The 24222-nt window shown below is 39.6% G+C and overlaps 2 protein-coding genes across 4 annotated transcripts in view; one reads left to right on the forward strand and one right to left on the reverse strand.

The window, feature by feature from the left end:
* Positions 1–609, forward strand: part of TPR (translocated promoter region, nuclear basket protein) — a 59583-nt gene extending 58974 nt beyond the window's left edge. The window contains exon 52 of the mRNA XM_070473937.1: positions 413–609. Within this exon, the coding sequence (XP_070330038.1) occupies positions 413–468 (56 nt within the window). The 3' untranslated portion in view covers positions 469–609. The remainder of the gene's footprint in view (positions 1–412) is intronic.
* On the reverse strand, positions 564–17032 carry PRG4 (proteoglycan 4). 3 transcript variants are annotated; one of them, XM_020892673.2, is made up of 13 exons: positions 16937–17032; positions 16251–16352; positions 13698–13820; positions 12291–12410; positions 9621–9770; positions 8984–9106; positions 4683–7646; positions 4051–4128; positions 3176–3312; positions 2739–2895; positions 2075–2272; positions 1498–1623; positions 564–764 (listed from the first exon to the last, which is right to left on the reverse strand). In XM_020892673.2, the coding sequence occupies exons 2-13, from the start codon at positions 16324–16326 to the stop codon at positions 667–669; spliced, it is 4350 nt and encodes a 1449-aa protein (XP_020748332.2). In that variant the 5' UTR covers positions 16327–16352; positions 16937–17032; the 3' UTR covers positions 564–666. The 3 variants fall into 3 exon arrangements, with proteins under 3 accessions (XP_020748332.2, XP_020748341.2, XP_020748351.2); XM_020892682.2 differs by lacking the exon at positions 13698–13820 and having other exon boundaries at positions 16937–17031; XM_020892692.2 differs by lacking the exons at positions 8984–9106; positions 9621–9770 and having other exon boundaries at positions 16937–17031.
* Positions 17033–24222: the final 7190 nt, after the last annotated feature.

Below are 24222 nucleotides of genomic sequence, written 5' to 3' on the forward strand. Positions count from 1 at the left end.
TCTGAAAAAGCTAAAATGTTATACTGCTGTGTAATCACTTGTTACATCTCTGCCTTTTGTTGTTATACCTTTTTTACAGAAAAATAAGGATTTGTGACTTGTTTAGCTAGTCACAAAAGAAAAGAAAAAAATGTAAAAAAAAATGTAAAATTTTAATATCTTTGTTTTCCAGTTTAACTATTAGAGATTGCATTCATATTATAAAACATTAATCTAATTGTAATGATTTCCATTGAAGATGTAAAATACCTAACAGTTTCATGTCTATATGCTTAGACACTTGATCTTGAAAATTTTTATAATGAATTAGGGTAAGTGAATACTCTAGTTTTAAGCTAACTTCTTAAAATACTCTAGTTTGAGCTCACTTTTTGAAAGATGCATTCAGTTTTATTCTTTTTTTCTCTTATAGGTGTGAGCCATGCAATGGGAGGGAGAGGAGGAATAAATAGAGGAAATATTAATTAAATGTTCTGTAAACTACAATAACTGTGAATAAGATTGTCAGATCTGTTTTAGTGTAATGACTGTTAAGTTTAAAAACAATTTTGTATTTAAATTGGTATGCTTATCTCAACGTTCTTTATTAATAAAATGTATTTCAGTGTCCACATTTATCATTCGCCTCTTCATTTTAATTAGTTGATTCTTCCTTCGCCCGTCAGTCTAAGGACAGTTGTACCAGCTATTGGATAAGGTCTGCCCAGAACGAGCAGTGATGGCTCTTGCTGTCCTGCTTGGCACGTCGATGTTATAGTATTGATCTAAAAAGAGGAAGGATTACTTTTCAATTAAAAAGAAAATAAAACACTTAAAAGTAGTTTCTATTTATTTTTATGCTCAAAGAGAGTATTTATCATTTTAATATAAAAAATGTATTAATTAATTAATTTGAACTTTCTGACAAAAAGAAAACCAGCTGCCTAGGCAGACTGACCTTTCACCATCTTTCAATGAAATTATATTCTGCTTTTTCAGTGTAAGAATTTGAGAAAACCAAGTTAGTTTAAAAAATGATCATTTGTTTGAATTTTATTCTTTAAAAAAATACATTCTGATGTCATTTATATAGGCAGAATAGCTTATATTTTCATGACTTTTTCAAAGAAAAATACCCCAGGTAATATAATTAATAAAATTAGTTTCTCAAGAACTTCTTTCTGATCTTACAGACTGTGTAATGATATAAATAGGTATAACTTCATAGTAAGTAAGGCCTCTGTCAAATGCCACTGATAATAAAAGTAAAATATTATTTTCAGTAGCAGTTTTAACTCAGTTTAGTGGATGTTTTATTATACTAGGCTTTAATCTCATGAAGGATAGGGCAGAAATGAATTGTAATCCATTCAGTTTAATTAAAATAAACCAATAACCTCTAAGCTTTCTCTTCAGAATAATTAGAGTAAGTGATAGAATTTAACTTCTCACCTTTAGTCACCATTGAACACTTGGTTTTGCTTTGATTTTATTCATGTCTCAAAGATAATAACTTACCTTTAGAAAAGGCATAGTAATCATAGCCATCGGGTTTTCTGATGTTGGGCAGTGATATTGCTGAAGTAACCACATTTGGAAGTCCTGTCCACAGTGTACTCACTTTAACTTCATTATGGAGGAAACCTGTAGATGACATTTTAAATGTGATATTGAAAGGCAATGTACTGTAAGCAGTTGGAAAGAGCAGTTGTTGAGTCAAACAGACATGGGTTTTAACCTTAGTTTGGTCACAGTAGCTCTGTTACCGTGGGTGAGTTAACTTCAATGCCTCAACTTTTGCTGTCTCTCATATGATACAAATATCTACCTTTTAGGACTATTTTGAGGGTTATAGATTTGAGCTTAATGTTCTTAGTTAATGGTGTTTATTATAATTAATAAACCTGAATAAATTGTCTTTCTTATCCACAAAGAAAAATACCGTATTGATCTTTGGTCATTCATTGAGGCAAATTGATGTTTTACATTAATAAGCTTAAAGTATTAGGGTTATTTGGCCAGAATTTATATTTAATAATCGATACTATATTACATCTACTTCATGTGTAAAAATTAACACAGTAAAAAATATTACCTTTGTCTTGATAAGGGACTCTGATGGGTGAGTAGTGAATTCTGATGGTGTGTGTTTGAGAAGGTCCTATAGCACGTTCAAATCGACGTCTCCTAACCTGTGCTGTTTCTCCATACACGGAATAGTTTATAGCAGGCCTTCTTCCAGTACACTTTTGGGTGGGTTCTTGTTTGTAAGTGTACTGCTGAACACTGCCACCTATGATGAATTAGAAAATCACATATAGTATGAAAATTAATTCTAATGCCCAAAAGAGGTGGAAGAGAGCTTTTTACGAGGTAGAGGAAACAGTGGATGTTTTTTATACAGTATGGTCCAGCCCATTAATAATGGTTATTAGTCAAGGGTACTGTAAAAATAACTGACTCTTGAAGTACTTGTGAATAAAGCCAATGCACCGCATAGTTATATATTTAGCTTTGTTTGAAATAAATAACATTCTTTATATAAATGTCCTGAAAACTCATGAAATTGTGATTTGAATGTCAAGAAAGCAAAATACTTCTTACTGCCCTTAATTTATTTTTTAATTGAAAATATTTGATTTTAGACATTAAAGATATTTATTAACAGTAATCCCAGTAATAAATGAAAATATTGAATGAAATTTTCCTGTCAGATTTCTCCTTAAAAGTTTTAATTTTGTTAATTATGTAACACATACCTCTCTTGAAAAAATACACAGATTCAGGTCTGTTCTTGTATTGAGCTATTGAGAGAGCTGCCACTATTTTTCCACTTAGTCCTCCAAATCCTTTGGAAATTAGTTTGGGATATCCTGCATCTTTTATATCATTGGTGAAACGCCAGTACTGAGAACCCTGATAATTAAAAAGAGGAAATGACGTGAACAGCTTTTTAAAAGGTTATAAAGCAAGTGGGAGGAAGGTTAGAAACTCATTATTAGATTTAAGTATTGGGAGAAAGTTTTACCTTAGTTAATAATTTGAATAATTTGACAGGGTTACCATATTAACTTTTTATCAAATTTTAATGGTAGTTTGTTTATATATGGAGACTTTCTGAAATGGAAGTTAAACTGATTTATGTTTCATAATAAAAAGTAACTGCTGATTTCTCTCACAAGGATATTTTTCTTACCTTAAAGAAGAAAGTCTTTCCTTCACAGTTGCATCTCGTAAAAACAGTATCAATGGGGGAGGGAATGCCCCAAACTTCAGTAATTCTCCGAGGTGGAGATGGTGGACTGAATGGAGTTAGCATCCAGAAATAATGACCTAAAATTGAAAGTGACGATCAGCCTACAAGCTGAATGAAGTCTGAAACCTATCCCAGAAGAAATCAAAATCAACTCTTTTAAAAATAGTTTATCATAAACAGATTGAATGTGTTGACACGCATTCTATGATGGTTAGTCAGAATTGTAAGTACTAAATGCAGACGACCGTATTTGAACGTTTCTGAGAATAGATGTTTCTCAAGTCAAAATTTAGCATGACAAAATTTTTAGTTTCCCAGTTTCTCTAGAAAGGGCCTTCTAGCTTTGATTTACAGAGTCACTTAATCTCTCAGTTTCTTTATCTGTTAGAATTAAGTAGTTACAATTAAATAACTTAGTTGTGTTTGTTACTTTATTCCCTAGTGCCTCAGATGGTCAGCAATCTGCCTGCAATGTTGGAGACCCAGGTTTGATCCCTGGGTCAGGAAGATCCCCTGGAGAAGGGAATGGCAACCCACTCCAGTATTCTTGCCTGGAAAATCCCATGGACAGAGGAGCCTGGCAGGCTACAGACACGAGTCAGACACGACTGAGCAACTAACATACTTTCACTGTGTCCAACTTTTTTAATCCAATGCTTTAGTATTTACCCTCAGGTCCTCATAATAACTATATGAGGTGAGTTTATCAGTCGGCTTTCCCTCCAGGAAGCTCAGTTCAAATTTGTACTCCAACGACTCGTTCCCATGAATACCAAGGACAAAACAAGGAGCAGGAAAATGTGTACAAAACTCACCTCGAAATGCAACTAATGTCCCGTTACGCAAAGTAGTCAGTCCATCTACTGGCCTACCATTGCATAAATTAGTTTCATCTGAAACAAATTAACACAAATTAAGCCAACATAAAAATGAGAAGAGGGTTTCGCTCTTTTCAAACCTTCCCGTCAGGTTCTCTTTCCCCGTTCACCCTTTCCTAAGCTCTTGAAGAGTACATATTTGAGGTACATGTACTTCAGAGGTTTAAAAAAAGTGATACTGTTCATAGTTGTACTTAAAGGTGATATTACTCAAAAAAGTATATAAACATACATTTTGAATTGGAATGGGTTAGTGTACCTCATTTTCATGTAAATTTGCCAAGTATTGGATGTTCAGTCTCAATGTGAAATTTTTTTTCTTAGTTCTGATTGCCTTGTGGAATTGATTTGGCAAAGAATATTGCAGATTCTTGTAACCCTAAGTTGTTATTTGATTTTCCAATACCAAATAAACTTATTTGCTTACCTGTAGAGAAGATGTAAAACTTCACGAGTTAAGTTCAGGATTTTAAATATATATCGATAGAATAATACTAAATCAGGGCATTCTGGTTCAGAAAGATTTAACATTGCCGATTTTAAACGTGAAAATAACTGATAGATGTTACCTGAAAACATGGGGCTGATGCCGAAGCCTTGACTGGGTCCTCTCACTATGATTTCAGTGCCTGGAATAACTATAGGAGTTAGCACAGGGGGCCTGAAAATCACATGAGGTTTTTCTCCTTCAGCAGCATCTCCATCCTCATTCTTTGGGTTTACCTCAATTATTTCTGAGTTGGGGGTTGGGGTAGGGCTGGTGGTGGTTTGGAGCATGGCTTCTGGTAAAGAGGTAGGAGTCGGTTCAGGCATTGCTGATGTCGTCATCTTTGGGGGAGTTGGTGTAGTCTTTGGTTTTCTCACTCTAGGTGTTCTTGGCTTTTTGGTTGAAGTGGGCTTTTTGGGTGCTTTGGTTGGTTTCTGAGGTTTAGGAGTTGTCGCTTTAGAATTAGTAGCTGTGCCTTTTGGTACAGCTGTGGTCTGTTCAGGTTTGCTCGTAGTCTTCTTGGTCGTCTTCTTTGTTGTAGTCATTACTTTAGGTGCAAGAGTTGCTTTAGGAGTAATTTTGGATGATGTTGTGGTATCTTTGGTTGTGGTAGATGTTGCATCTGTGGTTGTACTTGGTATTTTGGATTCAGTAGTCTTTTCTGTTTTAGTTGCTGCCTCTGTTATAATCTTAGCTACAGCTGTTGTAATTTCAGGTGTAGAATGTATGTCTTTTTCTGTGGACTTGTCTTTAACTGTTGTAGTCATTTCAGGTTTGTTCACTTTAGGAGCCTTGATTGTGGGTACTGCAGGCTCCTTGGGACTGTTTTCAAGAGCCTTTGGTGTGGGTTCTATAGGAGGTTGAGGAGTTGATTCAGCAGGGCTCTTTGGAGTAGTGGGAGGCTCCACTGTGGTGGTTGAAGTAGAGGCCTCTGAGGTGGTTGGAGCAGGTATATCAGGAGAACTTGGAGGAGATGTCTCAGGAGAATTTGGAGTGGGCTCCTTAGGTTCAACAGGAGCAGGCTCCTTGGGGGTGGTGGGTACAGGCTCCTTAGGAATGGTGGGAGCAGGCTTCTTGGGGGTGGTGGTGGGTACAGGCTCCTTGGGAGTGGGTGCAGGCTCTTTGGGGGTGGTGGTGGGAGCAGGCTCCTTGGGGATGGTGGGAGCAGGCTCCTTGGGGGTGGTGGGTGCGGGCTCCTTGGGGGTGGTGGGAGCAGGCTCCTTGGGGGTGGTGGGTGCAGGATCCTTCGGGGTGGTGGGTGCAGGCTCTTTGGGGGTGGTGGTGGGAGCAGGCTCCTTGGGGGTGGTGGGAACAGGCTCCTTGGGGGTGGTGGGGGCAGACTCCTTGGGGGTGGTGGGTGCAGGCTCCTTGGGGGTGGTGGGAGCAGGCTCCTTAGGGGTGGTGGGTGCAGGCTCTTGGGGGGGGGTGGTGGGTGCCGGCTCCTTGTTGGTGGTGGGAACAGGCTCCTTGGGGGTGGTGGGTACAGGCTCCTTAGGGGTGGTGGGAGCAGGCTCATTGGGGGTGGTGGTGGGAGCAGGCTCCTTAGGGGTGGTGGGTGCAGGCTCTTTGGGGGTGGTGGGAGCAGACTCCTTGGGGGTGGTGGGTGCAGGCTCCTTGGGGGTGGTGGGAGCAGGCTCCTTGGGGGTGGTGGGAGCAGACTCCTTGGGGGTGGTGGGTGCAGGCTCCTTGGGGGTGGTGGGAGCGGGCTCCTTGGTGGTGGGAGCAGGCTCCTTGGGGGTGGTGGGTGCCGGCTCCTTGGGGGTGGTGGGAGCAGACTCCTTGGGGGTGGTGGGTGCAGGCTCCTTCGGGGTGGCGGGAGCGGGCTCCTTCGGGGTGGTGGGAGCGGGCTCCTTGGGAGTGGGTGCAGGCTCCTTCGGGGTGGTGGGAGCGGGCTCCTTGGGAGTGGGTGCAGGCTCCTTGGGGGTGGTGGGTGCAGTCTCCTTCGGGGTGGTGGGAGCGGGCTCCTTGGGGGTGGGAGCAGGCTCCTTGGGGGTGGTGGGTGCGGGCTCCTTCGGGGTGGTGGGTGCAGGCTCCTTCGGGGTGGTGGGAGCAGGCTCCTTGGGGGTGGTGGGTGCGGGCTCCTTGGGGGTGGTGGGAGCAGGCTCCTCGGGAGTGATGGGAACAGGCTCCTTTGGGGTGGTGGGAGCAGGCTCCTCGGGGGTGGTGGGTGCAGGCTCCTCGGGGGTGGTGGGAGCGGGCTCCTTCGGGGTGGTGGGAGCGGGCTCCTTCGGAGTGGTGGGAGCGGGCTCCTTCGGGGTGGTGGGAGCGGGCTCCTTGGGAGGGGGTGCAGGCTCCTTCGGGGTGGTGGGAGCGGGCTCCTTGGGAGTGGGTGCAGGCTCCTTCGGAGTGGTGGGAGCGGGCTCCTTCGGGGTGGTGGGAGCGGGCTCCTTGGGAGTGGGTGCAGGCTCCTTCGGGGTGGTGGGAGCGGGCTCCTTGGTGGTGGGAGCAGGCTCCTTCGGAGTGGTGGGAGCGGGCTCCTTCGGGGTGGTGGGAGCGGGCTCCTTGGGAGTGGGTGCAGGCTCCTTCGGGGTGGTGGGAGCGGGCTCCTTGGGGGTGGTGGGTGCAGGCTCCTTCGGGGTGGTGGGTGCAGGTTCCTTCGGGGTGATGGGTGTAGGGGATTTGGTTATAGTTTCAGCTTTGGGTGTAGATGTAGCAGGAACTTCAGGTGTGGGTGCAAGACCTTTAGTAGATGTATTCTCTGCAGTTCGTGTCTCTTTAGCTGAAGTAGTCTTCTCTTTTGCGCTAGTGGAAGTCTGCTTATTTGTTGTAGAAGTCTCTTTAGTTTCAACTGTTGTCTCTGTGTGGACTGTCGAAGGTGTCTCTTTAGTTGTGTCAGATTTAGGTGGAAGACTGGGCTTAGGAAGTGTTGGTTTTACTGTTGTAATCTTGGGAGTTGTGGTAACTTTATTACGTTGAGTGGTGGGAATGTTAGGAGTTGGGGTGAGCTTGAAATCACCATTATCCAGTCCACTTCCACCTTCATCTATAACTGGTGGTTCTGGGGTAGGTTTCTTTTTAGGAGTTCTTTTCTTCTTGTTATCTTTTACTAGAGAGAAAAAAAAATACATCTTTTATTTTTGTGACATAAAGATGCCATCCTTATCATTGATTGGCTGTGTGTGTCTAGGCAAATTGCTAATGTCTGACATGTCTATTGATTTACTGTAAAATGGTAAATACTATTTTACTGGACTATTTTAGTGAATGAATGAGATAAGGGATGAAAAATACAAAACTCAATACAATTAATACATGGAAGCAAGTGGCAACTTGGAAATTGTTAATATGATCAATAACACTAATTCAACTCTCATATCAATGTTCTTTGCTCCTCACTTTCTTAGTTCTTCTTATTCCTTATTGCTCATTGTCCCTTTACTGGAAACCTAGTTCCAGCATCTTTTAGACCCACTGCACCAATTCCCTCAGAAACCTCTATAACTGCATCCAAGGAATCTGTTCCAGTCAACCCCAAGCTTCTAGCTTAGCCCTGCTTCCATGCACATGGCTTTGAACTGCCTTCTTTTCCCTGTCCATCTAAACTCAGCAGTCTCAGGGGATACAGAGAGGGAGATTAGGATACCATGGCAGGAAAAGGACCCTATTTAACAGGACTTCCCATAACAGCCACCCCATAGGTGGTGCCCAAGAGGCACATCACTTGGATGAGTTCTGTTTATCAAACAATTCTATTAATGCTCAGAGATTAAATATCTTGCTATTCAGCTAGAAAGAAGGCTTCAGGAACCACCCAGGAAATAGAATTCTTCAAAACTTCAATATCCAAAATCTGCCATTTCCTGGAGAATGAGAATATATTTTAGAAGTTCAGGAAATAATTTTTAAAAAGCAGAACAAATGAAATTTCTCTTTAGGAGGTAATCGCCAATTCTGTAGTATGTCCTTTACTACAGAAAAATCAGATATGACATAGTTAGAAAAATAATAAAGATCTGTAAAATGTGAATAATAATATTGCCTTTCAGGAATATATGATAATTTAATGGATTAAAGTTGCAAAATACTTAAGGAATAATATAAATGTTCTCTATAGGGAAGGAGAAATGAAACCACAATATAGAAGAGAGAGAAATGCTGTCGGGTGGAGAGGAACTGAAATAGAAGACCATTAGTAATCATCTCTGATGCCATCCTGTGGTTCTAGAGTTGCTGCTCTCGTCTTCTTTGGCTCTACAGAGTGGTGTCTTAGCTGCTTGGCACTAATTTCCTATAGGAAATTTTCACGAATATCTTTTAATATTTATGAAGTTACACCCCCCTCAATATTGGAATGTCCTCAAATCATTCTCCCACACACATGACTTAGATAATTATTGTTAACATGGCATTGATATAGTCATTGATCTTTATCAATGCTCAAACCTTTGGGTTTCTTCTTTAACTCTCTATTAGCAGCTGAATTTTTGGAAGACTTGATTTTCCGAATAGTTGAAGAGGAAGAGGAAGAGGAGGAGGAAGACTCTTGATTTTCAGAAACAGAATGTTCTATAAATCAAATAAAAAAGTTGATCACACCAACTGTGATTTAAAGCAAAAAAGAACTGCCAGTCCAAATGCAACAAGAAATGCTGTTTATTGATCTACAAATGTCATATTCTGCTCTTGTTTTATCAGTAAAATGAGCAACTTCTCTTGTAAATGTCAGTTAAAAGCAAGGCACCTGAGCTTGTCACAGATACTAGAGTATAACTATTCAATATATAACTGTCACTCAACTTTCTTATATTCCACTGAATCAAGTCATTATACAAAGAAAATCATGAACTCTTTTTTTAAAAAACAGTAAATCTTGTTTCTTCTGATTATTTTAATCGAGTCCTGTACAGTTTGGTAAATAAGAAAAATAACTTTGGCTTGAACTTTGACTTAAACAAAAAGTGTGATGAGCCTTTAATGACTTAGAAGATCACCTTATTCTATGAAGAGTTCATAGAAGTAGTCCACCTACAGATTGTTTCATCTTAGAAACAACCTTTTGTTACATCTGTCATCTTCCTACCTTCTGTTATTTCCTCTGATTCTATAACTTTCTTAGTCTTCTTCTTGTTTGGTGATTTGGGTGACCGTTTGGTTGTTGATTTGATGGTCTGAGATGCTCCTGGAGGTGGAGGTGCAGTCTTTGGAGGTGGAGGTGTTGTGGGGTTATGCACTGAGGCCAAGCAAGACAGGTTGGTTAACATCTGGTTCACATTCATCAGCAGCTCTAACTGTGAAAGGCACAGATGCCATCTGGCTTCCAGAGTAGACGCTAGTGAAAACCAGTGCAGGCAAGCTCTCAGCCCAGCACTAACTACTCCAAACTAGTGAATTCTGAGAATGCATTGCTATTTTTAAAAAAAAGAAAAAAGATTCTCAAATCACTGTAAATTATGACTTGGAGCAAAGACTCAGGAGTCAGAAGACCTGAATTCTAGTTCTAGACCTGCAAGGCTCCGCTGTTGACCTTGGACAAATGGGCAAACCCTCTTGAACCCCCTTGCCTGCAAACTGAGATGTTTTCTCCTAGATGATTTCCAGAGGTGTTTGCCTGCCTAAAAAATGCTTAACTCTATGCACTCCATTCTTTATGCCAGCCTTCTGTGATACAAAAATAATCCCTGCATGTGGTTGACAGATATTTGTGCTCTCAAGAAGAAAAATATAAAAATTACATTCTCCTGTTGTATTCATTTAAATCAAATGATACCAATTTACCTTCCTTTTCTTTTTCAATTACAAAAGTTCTACATGAATATTTACCCATGGAAGAATTTCACACTTTCATATTATGCTTTCCTCAAAATGCATTGCCCTTCTCCAAGATAAAATAGCTTAATGGTTTGGCATGTACCTTTTTAACCTTTTATTGCCCCTACTCTTTGCCCCTTCTCATGCCTAGAAGAGAAGACATGGAATATGTTTGATCATTAGGAACTATAAGAAAAGAAGAGGGACTTATCTGAAAGATAAGAGAACAGGGAGAGAGAAGGGCCCCTGGGTGGAGGAGAGTGGTGATAAATCCTGCTACTCTTACCAAACTTCTCCTCCAAACTCTGTTTTTTTAATTTCCATGAGCTGACCACCATAACGTTCCCTCTTTGTCCTTCCACCCGACAAAAATGCCAGGTACCACAACTTGAAAAGTTTTTTCACATTCTAATGATCTTGACCAAGCTATTTAACCTCTTGGACTGTTTTCTCACCCACATTCAGAGGTGCTTGACTGCTTCAATTCTTGAACTGTTAGGACTTTGAGACATATAGATGCCTATAAGCAGTGTCTACAGCAATCTTAAAATGACTAAGTGGTGAGTTGCAAGACAGTTTGGGTTTTTTTTGTTTTTGTTTTTTTTTTAAGAAAATGCTGAAGCTCTAATTGATGCTTCTATTTTCAGTTGGACACTGACGATCTCTGTGAATTCTGTGAATGAAGCACTACCTTCAATTTTTGTTCATTGAGTTTTACATACACCTCAAGTAATCTGACCCGCCACTTGGTAGCATAAACTATTGCCTTTATTAATATGGTTCTCTCAATGATTGATCATCCTCTAATCATTTTCCCTCCCCATCCATCCTCTGCCCAAAATAAATTCTTAGTTTTTTGTCTCACAGCCAAAACAACTATCAGTGATGAGTGAATAAGAAGCACTCATCTCATAGGTCCATCTGAAAGCTGCAGGAACTCTGCACTTGGAGATTTTAATTACAAGGGTGTTGTCGCCATTATTTTTGGAATGTTTTCCAATGAAAACATTGAAGAGTTAAGAAATGTTCCTCCACTATGCTGATTAATAGTTTTCCACCCTATTTCTTCACTGTTTGAAAGAAGCAGAAGATGCAATCTTATTTAAATAAAATGATAAGATTATGCAAGCAGTACTCATTTTCACTTTTACTTTACAGATATTCCTGTTTTAACAGGGTAGGACTTAAGATCTAACATTTGGTAAAAGAAAGGAATCAATTATTTAAATACATTTTTGTAAATCTTTTTTCTTTTGGTAAATTTAGAGGGTTTTATTAAGCTGTCAGAATATTCCTTCAGGACCTGTAATCACAGAAGAGGATTTGAAAATGAAACTACCTTTTTTTATTGACCCCTTCATATACAGACATTTAGATAGAGACTATTGAGGAGACTGTAGAGGGGAGAGGAACGCAGTAGACAGTTAACTGCAAACAGTAGACAGTTTGACAGCAAACTTTGGTTTGCTTATCAATTTAGTGCTTTAAACGGACTCCTAAGTTTACTAGTTCAGAGAAGTTGAACGTGTTGATTCTGTCCTCAGATATACACTCAAGAACACTGAGAGCAAAAGCACAGATAGCTCAAAGGACAGTTGACTTTTTGAGGTCAGCACAATGGGATTAGACAAGAAATCATCAAATGAGCTGGATACTGTTGACATAACCTGCAATTGAACCACACCTGGAGGAGAAAAGCGTGGATACAAGCCCCTATCTCCGTTACTCAACCTGCGATCTCTTGTGCTCCTGGAACCTGGCTGAGCCAGGGAGTGATAGGAAGACGCCTTGCTTCTTTAATTCATCGTGGTGAAACAAAGAGCTTACATGTTAGTAAAATCGAGAGCCGAGGTGGACCACGTGTTAGACATGATCTGTGGCGCTAGGGGAGGTGCACAGATCTGGCTGTACTGGGAAGCGCTGACGGTAACCGGATGCTCACCTTCTTCGCAGAAAGTGTCGTAATCGGAACAGCACTTGCCGTACTTCTTACAGTCTGAGTCGCAGTCACACTCCCTCCCTCTTGCAAAGGATTCGAAGCAGCGGCCTTTACAGGAAAGCTCTACCCAGAGCAAAGCAAAACATTATGGGTTATTGGTTGTGTGGTCAGTCATGCCTATGTATTGATTAACCATTTTCCACCTTATAGCTGGCTAGAGCTCCAAAAGTGCATAGCTAAGTCTTCTCTGGAATTTGGAAAGTGGTTAGTTTCCCAAATGAAGACAGCTGAAGTCAAGAAAGAAATCTGGAGACTTAGGGAAACTTTTCTTGCCCTTCAAGGCTCCAACAGACATCCCAGTGCTGTCTGAGTCATTTCATGTATGGACAGTGGAAAACTGAGAAATGTCTAAAGAGGTAAGTATCCTTCATATGAATTCCCCCATCCTCTCCTCACACCATTACTTTCCAAACTGATTTTTGTTAATTGATCATACATATTCTATAACAATATATCCTAAAGAGTTGACTTAAAATAAATAGGTCACTAGTTATGCTCAAAAATTTTTCAGAATGCGCAAACCTTTATTATGACAACCTGGCATGGTATAGAGCTGAGAGATGTCAGCCCAATCCTTTGGTATGGACTATATAAGAGAAGTCTGCGTGTTTTCCTCAAGAGCCTTGGTTAAAGCCACAGTGATTTACACAGGCATATTTGAAATAATTACCTTACACAACAAATAAATTGTACAACAATATATTTACCAACTTCACATGCAAATTCTAAAGCCGACATAACTTTGAGTCACCTTAATAATTTTCACAAATATGAAATTTTTGCACATTAACAACAAACTGGTCCAAAATATGTTTAAGTGAAGTGTCATAACTTAAAATTGCACCCTTTGGTTTTAACTGAAATTCATCATTAAATACTCATTATTAAACACTGTAAAGTGCCTTTTTTCAGGTAACCTAAAACATATTAATATCAAAAGTCAAACAGTAAGAAAAATTATTTTATTTCCATGAACTTCTTTGATGAAGATATTGAAGGGCTCCATCACTAAGTAATTACTTCTCTGGTTAATAGCAAAGAATTACTACTGTTTACTTAATGACCCCTGAGTCACTCTATTAAGTCTCTATTTAAAACAAGACCTGATACTGGGCACCAGTCAATAGCCTTGTGCAAGTGACAGGTTTCCAGGTTCCCCTCCCCCTCCCCCTATGGTCGCAGCTTTGACGTCATCTTCAGGCACAGCACACTGCAACATTTACGCAAGGGAAGGGAGAAAGGCACCTCAGCACAAAGACGTGAACAGTTTGACAACAGCACTGCAAGGGGTTCAAGGGGCTCTCACGGGACATGAGCTTGACAGAGGAGACAGCAGCTCTCAGGACTTACCCACGGTGCAGACCTTCTTGAAGTCAGGGCAGCACTCCATGTAGTGTTGACAGTTATAGTCACAGTTGCAGATGGCATCTCTAGAATACCCTTCCCCACATCTCCCCGCACAGCTTGCTACATCTAAAATCATACAACACTAGTGTAAACATGGCCAAATGACTTTATATAGAGAAGGGGTCTAAGGAGTAGGACTAAGCCTCTCGGTGATGGAGAATTCTGTCCATTGGAAAAGGCTGGGAAGGATGGTTTGCGATGGGTCCCAGTGACATTTTCTTCCTCCTCTTTAGTCATTACTAGACTGAGAACATAAATACACCTTTGAAAACCAGGCTGAGTAATGGCTTTGGACAAAGAGGGTGCTCTTCCTGGGGGAGGGCTGGCAGCTGCAATTCTACTAATGCTGCCATTTACCGAGCAACTCCGTGCTGGTACTGAGTCATACACTATCTCTAACGCTTATGAAACGTTGCCAGGAGAGTTTCAGTAGTCTCTTTTTTAGAGATAAAAAAGCTGAAACTCAGAAATTTTAGGAACTTGCTCAAGGGCACCCAGTTAGTAGTTCCAACATATATGTATTACAGGTCAGTGAACACCTATCAATCATTCTTATCAACCTCTTTCACTCTTAGAAATGTCCTGATTTGTATAACAAATTGTATGGTCATCCTAAGTAAACAGCCCACCTAGAATTTGAACTCTGATATATCTGAATCCAAAACCCAAACTTTCCCCACCCAATCACATTGCCTCTCATTCCTGATGATGCATTTTTAGCAAGCTGGCTATGCCAGTGCTAATTTTCCTATACTCCTGCTCCTTTCGTTGGTGGGGATGTCTGGGGTCTATAAATGTGAGAAGAAGTCAGAGGCCTTCAACCACTGCTAAAGAGAGTACAAAATAGGTAATTCTTGAAAAGCATCTGAGCATGAATATTAAAGTCATGAACAGAATTATTTTAGATAAAAGTATAATTATCCTTACATATATTTTTTAAATCATTTGGAAACACCATGAAAACCTCCCTGAGAAATAACCACAGAAATGTAACAACTGAATCCATCCGTGGAATAGAGACTGGCAGGTGCAGTGTTCTAAATCCACAGAGGGATGTTGAAGCACTGAAAAAAATCTCAAAATAATGAATCCAGGAAAATTAAAGTCTTACTATGCAAGTAAAACATTGAACATTAGGACAACTTTCAGAACTTTTTACATACATATGTGCACAATGCATACAAAAATGCATATCATATATAGTGTATGTATATAAATACATATATTATATATACAGAAAAAAGAAGGGGAAGAAATTGAGAAGGCAAGAAAAGCAGACAAGACAACATCAAAAGATTATTTTACAACTAACAGATTTCTGAAATGGGAAGTCAGTTATTTTTATAGGAAAAATTTATTTCCTTGGATTTAATGAATGTCCTAGTTTTATTGATGTTGATTTTAACAACTAGTTTTAAATTCATTTAATTAAAGGAGAGTAAAATTTTTTGTGACCCACCAATAGTGTTATGAGGAAGTGACTTAGGAAATGCACCCGTGTTATGAACCTTGTAACATTATTCTGAGAGAGCAGAAGAGCTTGGAGACACCAGAGTATTCATCATTCCTGATTAAATATTTATATTTGCTCTCATGAGTTTTTCCACCTTACCTAAGTGATTCTGAAACTATGTCCATGCAGGCAGGTATCTCACATGCTCAGTTTATTTAATCATTTTACTGGAAGTGTCTACCTTATAAGAGTAATTTTGCCACAACAATTATGTATCTTGATTTTTCTTCTCTCATATTTTGCTTATCAAAGAAAAAAAAGGGAAACAAAAATCCAAAGCTTGGTATTATTGTTAAGTAATCTATTTTATGATGCTAGAGACTTCTGTTAAGGTGATTCCACTGCACATACCTTAACGTTTTCTAAAAATGAATAAGAACTGTTCTTACAGGACTATTTTTGGAGGGCTATGAATGGTTCAGTATTGTAAAATGACATTCACACCTGTGTAAATTCTGAATTTACTATTCTGAATGAATAGTCCTTGAAAGAAGAAAGCACACTTTCAAGATTACTAAAATGCCCTTTGAAGCATAAATATTCACTGTAGTATGTTTATATCAACATGATGCCAACATAAGCTATCGATAATTTATTTGATATAAAAGATTAGTTGAATTTATTTGTAAACATGTAGGAAAAATCATATGCTGTTTAAATATTGTTCATTTCAGTTAATCTGATGATATATCATTCCAACATAGTTTTGTTGTGTGTCTGTGTTTTTTAAACCTTTGGGAGAACCATAGAACAATAAGTACAAAAACTACTCTATTGAAAAGCTCAAAACTTCTAGAAAGATTTCATAATACAAAATGCTTAAAAATATGCTACATATTCTTTACTTACTTTTAAGGTTTTACTATGCATTAAACTCAGACAAATATCATTTTTAGAAAGTTATTTCTTTTGTTGTCATAAAAGTTAGAACTGAACAATTAGCAATCTCTGTCAAATAAAAGTATTTCTGACAGTTAAGGTACCTTGAGAAGAAACTTGCTGAATTGAGAAAACAGAAAACAGCAGCAACGAGTAAATGGGAAGTATTTTCCACTCCATGGCTGCTTTCAGGTACTGAGCCCTCGCTGAAAAGAAAATAAAAGTATTAGAAAACTCCTCTTGGATCTCACCACTAATTTATGCTTGTATTACAGCATTTCAATAATTTTAAAATTCAATTTAATGATAAAAAAACTTTCCCATTCTTAAAACGAGACGTTTAAAAGTAACCAGCCTTAATTCATTGTAAATACTTGGCCATTAGGTTTAATCTTATACAGAAAAAATCATCCAATCACCATCTCAATCATGTTACTGGCCATTTTAATACTTTAGAATCTCCCAAATAGAAAAAAAAGACCTATCTTAAAACTCTATTCAAATGATAGCAAGTACTTACAGTGCAAGGTTTAAATCCTATCTTGAAGGGAAAAAATAAGTAACCAGCTTTAGTAAAATTTAATTTAACAAACAGAGTTATCATTCCAACTTTCTCTTAACTCTCAATATAAATTCATAAGCTTCCAGCAGGTGTATTGCATAAATGTGATTCTTTTCTAAACTCTCCAACTACTATCCTTATAAATCTTTTCAAGCACCTTTAATAAAGTATATCCTTATTGAATTGAAAACATATAATTCCATGAAGCAAGTTAACTGTGACACTTACCCGTAAAAGGAGAGATGAATTCCTCCAATGTCCCGTAAGTCTTATATATCAGAGCAAATATGTTAGGATGAACCAATTAGTCCAAAGGTTAGACAAAATCAACAGTGACAACCTATGAAATCAAACTTTCCTCATTTATTGGAACAGGTCCCAGACGACCAGACTTAAGTAACATCTGGAAAACACTTCCATTAATAAAATGACTACTACAAATAAATTTAGATTTATTGGCCCAAACACACTTCTAATTTCTAAGTGAAGTGAACAAATTGTTCTGAGATGGTAAATTGCTTGGCAGGCTTTGACTAGTGCAGCAACTTTAAAATAGTCAAATGATGGTATCATTTCTTTTTTTTATTTTTCCAGTTAACCCAGCAAAGAGTGTTTTTGAAACTTTATCTAGTTTCAGCTTATGGCATAAGTTTTCTGAACTTACACATTTAAATGTTTAATTCTTTTCTTGAGTATTTTCATTTTCACTGAGCACAGAAAATATGCTTTCAGTTACCTATTAGGTGGATGATTTTCACTGTGGATTTTATAACTTCCTTTACTATGTAAAAACATGCTTAAAAACTACATTGATGTCTCCCTTAACACCTTTATTTAAGCCCAGCAATGTTTGGAAAAGGTCTTTTTACTTATTCATGTAGCTTCCTTGTCACAGAGAAAATGTGAACCATCAGCTTCCCAGAGTTGGGTCAGCTAGCTAAAGGTTTTACCCGGTTTGATAGGAAGTATTCCTGTTCAAGGGCTTCCCAGGTGGCGCTATTGGTAAAGAATACACCTTCCAATGCAGGAGACTTAAGAGACGTGGGTTTGATCCCTAGGTTGGAAAGATCCCTTGGAGAAGGGAATGGCAACGCACACCAGTATTCTTGCCTGGGGAATCCCATGGACAGAGGAGCCTGGTGGGCTACAGTCCCTGGGGTCACAAAGAGTTGGACCCCACTGAAATGAATGAGCATGCATGCACATGCCTGTTCGAGTCCTCTCTACCTACATGAGGCCTAGCTTGTGTCCTAGCACCTCCCTGAAATCTTGTCAGATCAATCTAAAGCACAACTGGAATCATTATTGAATTAACTGTTCATCTGTCTTATTCCCACCTCCCAGGCCCCTTGGACAATCTGAATTTCCCCAGGACAGCTAACTTCTATGTCTTCATATGTAGTCCAGTGCTTCACCAAAGATGTATTCCATACAAGCTTATTGAACCAAACTATTGTGAGTTGGGGTCTGCTGTATACTATGTGTTTGGTAGGTGCAACACTTAATTATCATTTAAAAATGCCTTTAAATTTATATATAATCATCCATATTTTACAGATAAGATGAAGATACACAAATGAAGAATCTGTGACCCTACTAAGGATGCATAAACGAGTAGAAGCCAGAGCCAAAATTTGAACCTATTTATTCTGAGGTCTCCTGTGTTCCTACTCTATCTGGCTCCCTTCTGATGAAGGTCACCCCTTCAGTACTTAATCATAGTACTAAATGTTACTCCTCCATGTGTGCGTGTGGGTTTATGTGACTGTGACCTTTGTAAACCAGAGATGGTAATGTAAGCATCTCTTTTGTTTCCACAATTCTTATTCTGGGCTATATGTTTGAGGACAATTTAGAGACTATCTGATCTAAATAATCTCCTTTCTCTGAGAACTACCTCCCTGACTTTAGGCATGTTTCCCTTTTAGCCAGTTTCACATACATGATCTTGCCACATCAGACTCAGCCAGCAAGATTGGGAATAGAAACCTGAAATAAACTAGGTTAATATGTTTCCCTGTCCTGGAAATTTGGAATTGCAACCCAGAGATGACAAGTTTGTCTATGTAGACATATAGTGTGTGAACAACTGTCTAAAGAAGTAGAGAAAGTCCTTCAGAATAAAGATACGCAAATGAAGGAAGCAGTCACGCAGAAAGTGTTCTGAGAGCTTTCTGGGTCTTGGTTATTCCTTGTTCCTGAGACCCAGTTGCCTTCTTGCCCTGGGTCTTTATGGCAGATTCTCCCTTAGGGGATGAAAGTAGCTAAAGATTATGATTTGTCTTACTTAAAGTCACTAATCAGCACATAGCAGATGTACAGAGAATCCTGTTGGATGGAACTGAACTGAATTAATTCTTAGCGTTCCTGAAGTCAGGAAGGGGAAGCTAGAGGCTTTGTAACTTTTTCAAGTCAGATGTTTACATCTTTTTCTTGTTAGTTGTTTGAAATGCTGAGAATACCAAGAATATCAGAAATACACACAGACATATATTCTTAAACAGAGTGAGTTCTGATTATTGCCTTCTAGAGTTATCTGTACTAATGTTTTCCTTCTTTGGATAAAGATGGAAAATCATTAGAATGATGGCAAGATATATTCTTTTTTACTTGGCTGCATTGCATGACATGTGGGATCTTCGTGCCCCAACTAGGGATCAAACCCATATGCCTGCAGTGGAAGCATCAGTCTTAATCGCTGGACTGCCAGGGAAGTTCACAAATGGTGTTCTTAAAGTGGCTGAAAAATCTTCTCTAGTAATTCTTGCTAAATTCACCTTCTAGGCTTAGGAAACTGACAACACACACACATAATTGTGACCAATAACAACTTTAAACATATCCACTGAGACATCAAATACGTTGTCTCTGCGTATTACAGTAGGGAAAAAATGAGAAACTTCATTAAATATCAAGTTCATGGAGTTTAACCTGATTTGCATAATTCTATTGGGTAATGAAGCTATCTGGGTAGGTAAAGTTTTCCTCTAAAGTATGGCAGCATTTTCATTTTATCTACTAAATATACAAACTGTACTAAACGCTTCATTCTGTGAGTAATGGACCATTCAGCCTTCCTTGCTGACCAAACAGAAATCTTTCCATTAGATTATAGGTTCCCCCTCTGAAATTTCTTTTCTCATTTAAATGTTTTTTCTTAATGTTCACTTAAATGTCACTCAATTGGGATAAAAATTATCTCAGGACTGGTTTTTGGTGTGAGGGACATGGGGAGGAGGGTGAAGAGAGGGGGAGAGTGTGTTAATAATATTGGATCCTACCCTCATCTTCTAGGGATGTTTTTCACTGGATTCACCCTCATGAACACCAGTGTCTGTGCTTGGCAGCAACACAGTGATGCCTTCAGAGAACATTCAAGTGTGTTTAGGGATATTTTCTCTGCATTAAATTATCGCAGCAACACAATGATGCCTTCAGAGAACATTCAAGTGTGTTTAGGGATATTTTCTCTGCATTAAATTATCGCAGCAACACAATGATGCCTTCAGAGAACATTCAAGTGTGTTTAGGGATATTTTCTCTGCATTAAATCATCCCAGACCGATGTGCCCTTCTCCTTGCGGTGCCCTGTTTCCCCATCCCTGCTGTTCCTTGTCACTTTGCCCTGTAGCCAGTGCATCTGCATCGAGCGGCTGCTCTCCACCTTTCCACACTTCGGGTGTTTTTCTGTTTCTTCCAGAAGCAGCTTAGGAAAAACTGAAGGCTGGGAAGGGAAAGCCACAGAGGCAGTTTTGCTCTCTATTGCCCCAGTGTTGCTCACAATGCCAAATTAACATCCTCTGGAACAGGGGTCCCCAATCGGTCTATTAGGAACCTGGCCACACAGCTGGAGGTGAGTGGTGGGCAAAACCAAAACCATCCCTGCCTCCCACCCTCTGTAGGAAAATTGTCTTCTATGAAACCAGTCTGTAGCCAAAAAGGTTGGGGACCTCTCCTATGGAATAGAGCAGAGGATTTGGGGACCACCTCAGGCTTCCTAGGTGGTTCAGTGGTAAAGAATTCGCCTGCCAATGCAGGAGATGCAGGAGACTTGGGTTCAATCCCTTGGTCAGGAAGATCCAGTGGAGGAAGGCATGACAACCCACTCCAGCATTCTTGCCTGGAGAATCCCATGGACAGAGGAGCCTGGCAGGCTACAGTCCGTGGGGTCACAGGAAGTCAGACACGACTGAGACACAGCATGACATGACACATGGTCTGTCTGCTCTGTTCATGGCACTTGTGGCTTTTTTTTTTTCCAACATGGATTAAAAGTCTGACCATTACCTAAGAATTATTGCATTTGTTTGCAGAGGTCGTGGGCCTTTTCTACCCTCTTCCAGATGCCCAGCTAGAGATTCCGCTGCCCAGCTCCCCATTCAGTCGTGCGTGACAAGGTGACTGCATTTTCTCCAGTGAAATGTGAGTGGATGGAGTATGTACAGCTTCCACTCTGCCTCCCAGACAGCAAATCACTTGACCTGGACACCCTCTTTCCCCACTTCTCATAGAAAGCTACATGGCCCATGCACATGTCTTAATTGTGCCTCCCAGTGATCTGATAACTATTGTAATTAAACCCATTTTACCTTTGACTAGTTAAGACACAGAAAGATTAAGTAATGTGCTTAAGACTAGAAAGCAGTAAATGGTAAAGTGAATATGTTAACCCATGCCTGTTGGGCTACACAGCCATGATTTTAACCAATTCTGTGACCCAATGCTGTCATATCCAAGGTTAATAACTATTTACTTTGTGCTCCTACATAACTTTATTTGTATTCTATAAGGGCATTTCTTACTTATCAATATCCATTTTTCATACCAAGTCATAAGCTTCTGAAGGATCCAGAGCGATTACATTAGGCTCATTCTGTAGTGTATATTCTTTCTATACCTGATTGATACTCTATATGTTTGCTGAATTTAACTCAAGTTTACAGTCTTTCTTCTAAGGGCTATTTTGCCATCACATCTCTGTTTTCCAGCCATTACCAGTACAGCATTGCGATCTCTCCAATATACATCACTTGGATTCCAGATGTCAAGGAAGGATATTATGTATGACAGCTCAGACGAAATCATTACAAATTTATTTCCCAGAAGCCAACAACGTGAGTAATTTCCACGTAACTGTTAAGTGAGTGAAAGTGAATTGGGATGTTTTAATAACTCAGTGTGACAAATACTTGAGACTGGGAAATTCAGAGAATGGGAGAGAAGTTTGGCTGTGGTTGAAGGACCACACATAGGTGGGACAAGAGGAGAGTCTTCCAAGAGACAGCATCGAGGACATTTTATTGAGTCATTCCAAAGCAGAAATGCAAGGCTCTTCAGAGACACTGAGCATAATGCAGTTTTGGCTGGTAGTACAACATTGCCTAATAGTCTTTGTAAAAATCCCTTTGTCTGCCCATGGTAGCTAGTTTCTGTCAAAAGAATTAAGATGCAAGGCATTTATGATGAATTGCTCCAGTGAAAATTTTCTTCACCTTGATACAGAAAACAGTCAGAAGCTTAAAATAAAACTCTATGTTTTTTCCCCTCTTGACCCTTTAAGCTGTTGCCTTATGAAACCAGACTTCAGAGGGTCTTTACATCTCAGGGGGCTCCATCGATCTTGGTTGAATGAATTCATGAATCAGTGTTACAGCTAATATTAGACTCTCTCCTTCCTCTCCCTTAGACAGGGAAGGACAGTCTTGGTATTTACAAGCCCCTTGTTTCTTTGTATGTGACGATTAAACCACAAGAGGGAAGGGACTGGAGAGGGAGATGAAAAGAATAGTTATTTATTTATCCTCTATTTGAACTTTGCTCTATCTGCAAAGGAAACATTTATGGCAGGGGCTTGGTATAGGCCAGATCTTTTTGTCCCCTCAAGTCCTCCTTGAAGTGTAATATCATGAGGAGCTGTACCCTTTATGGAGGTGAATTCAAGGTCCCAGCAGTGTCCCCCAGAGTCTGGTCAGGCTTCAGCTAACACTCCCACCAACTCCCATCCATGTTTAGTGAATACCAAGTAGGTGAAAGTGTGAAAGCGTTAGTCGCTCAGTCGTATCTGACTCTTTGCAACCCCATGGACTGTAACCCACCAGGCTCTCTGGCCACAGGATTCTCCAGGAAAGAATACCAGAGTAGGTTGCTATTCCCTCCTCTTGGAAATCTTCCTGACCCAGGGATTGAAGATCAGGGTCTCCCGCATTGCAGGCAGATTCTTTACCCTCTGAGCCACCAGGGAAACCTAAAAAGGTACCAGACACTTACTCTTATTAAAACAAAACAAACCTAAACAAAAACAAAACAAGTAATGAAGTAGGTTTTATTATTATTCCCTTTTCAAGTAAGGAAGCTGAGTACAAGCATTTCAGTAGCTGTTCCTCTGATTGGAAGGAGGATTCCAGCCTACGCTTATCTAAAAATTATAGAAGTAGATTTCTTTTAATGTTACATTCCAAATTCTAACACTGAACTAGTGTATGAACCAAAAAAAGCTTTGGATCTTTAAAACATTGATCCAGTTTGAAAGATAGACATGACTTCCTCCTTCATAGATGGCTGTCATCATAGATGACAGCATAGGTGATGAATGAGTAGGATAAGACAAGTAAGTCTCAGCTTTTAATTTTTATTTAATTATAAAAATGTTTTAACTAATAAAAACATTCATGTATAATTTTACCATTTGCAATGCAACTATTTATATACTTACATATTCTCTTCAAAATTCTGTCCATATGCAATTGTTCAGTGGTAAAGAAAATCTGCCTGCAGTGTAGGAGATGCAGTTTCGATCCCTGGGTGGGATCCAGGGAAGATCCCCTGGAAAACAGCATGGCCACCCACTCCAGTTGTGTCAGGAAAATCCCATGGACAGAGGAGCCTGGTGGGCTATGGTCTATAGGGTCGCAAAGAGTTGGACACAACTGAAGCGCATGTACACACCTAGAAAAGGACTTGCACATAAGAAGTGTTTCATGAAATATCGAGTTGAGTTTAGTGAAACTGTAGAATTATCATCAGTAAGACATGCATTTTTAAAAATTCTTTTTTCCCATCCCAACAAGAAAACAAGTTGATACTTAGATACACTCCTGTTTATTCTTCCATTTTACCACATGTATTTGTAGAAATGAGACAACTAATGGATGTCTTGGAAAACCGGTTGTAAAAACCCAGTAAGGCAAGGAACAGTGCTGGGAAGAGAAGTGACTTTTGGAGGAAACTTGCATTGAAAGACCCCAGAACTCAGAAAACTTACAATCAGGCCTCCATGGTGTTGAAAACAGAAACTGCTCTCTCCTTTGGTTCTTTTTTCCTTTATGGCTCATCTTGAAGTCTACTGCTAGTTAAGAAAGTTAGCTAATGAATGCTAAAGGGCAGCACTGAAGCCAGCAGCCAAAAGCTAATATCTTTCCCGGCACCTTTATCTCTTCCATGCTTCCAGTAGAAAAGGAATGTGGGGGACTTACGGAGAAAAGAAGTAAAAGGCCAAAAAAGATAAATCTAGACGT

This window comes from Odocoileus virginianus, chromosome 11 (genome assembly GCF_023699985.2).
Source record: "Odocoileus virginianus isolate 20LAN1187 ecotype Illinois chromosome 11, Ovbor_1.2, whole genome shotgun sequence".
Classification (NCBI taxonomy): domain Eukaryota; kingdom Metazoa; phylum Chordata; class Mammalia; order Artiodactyla; family Cervidae; genus Odocoileus; species Odocoileus virginianus.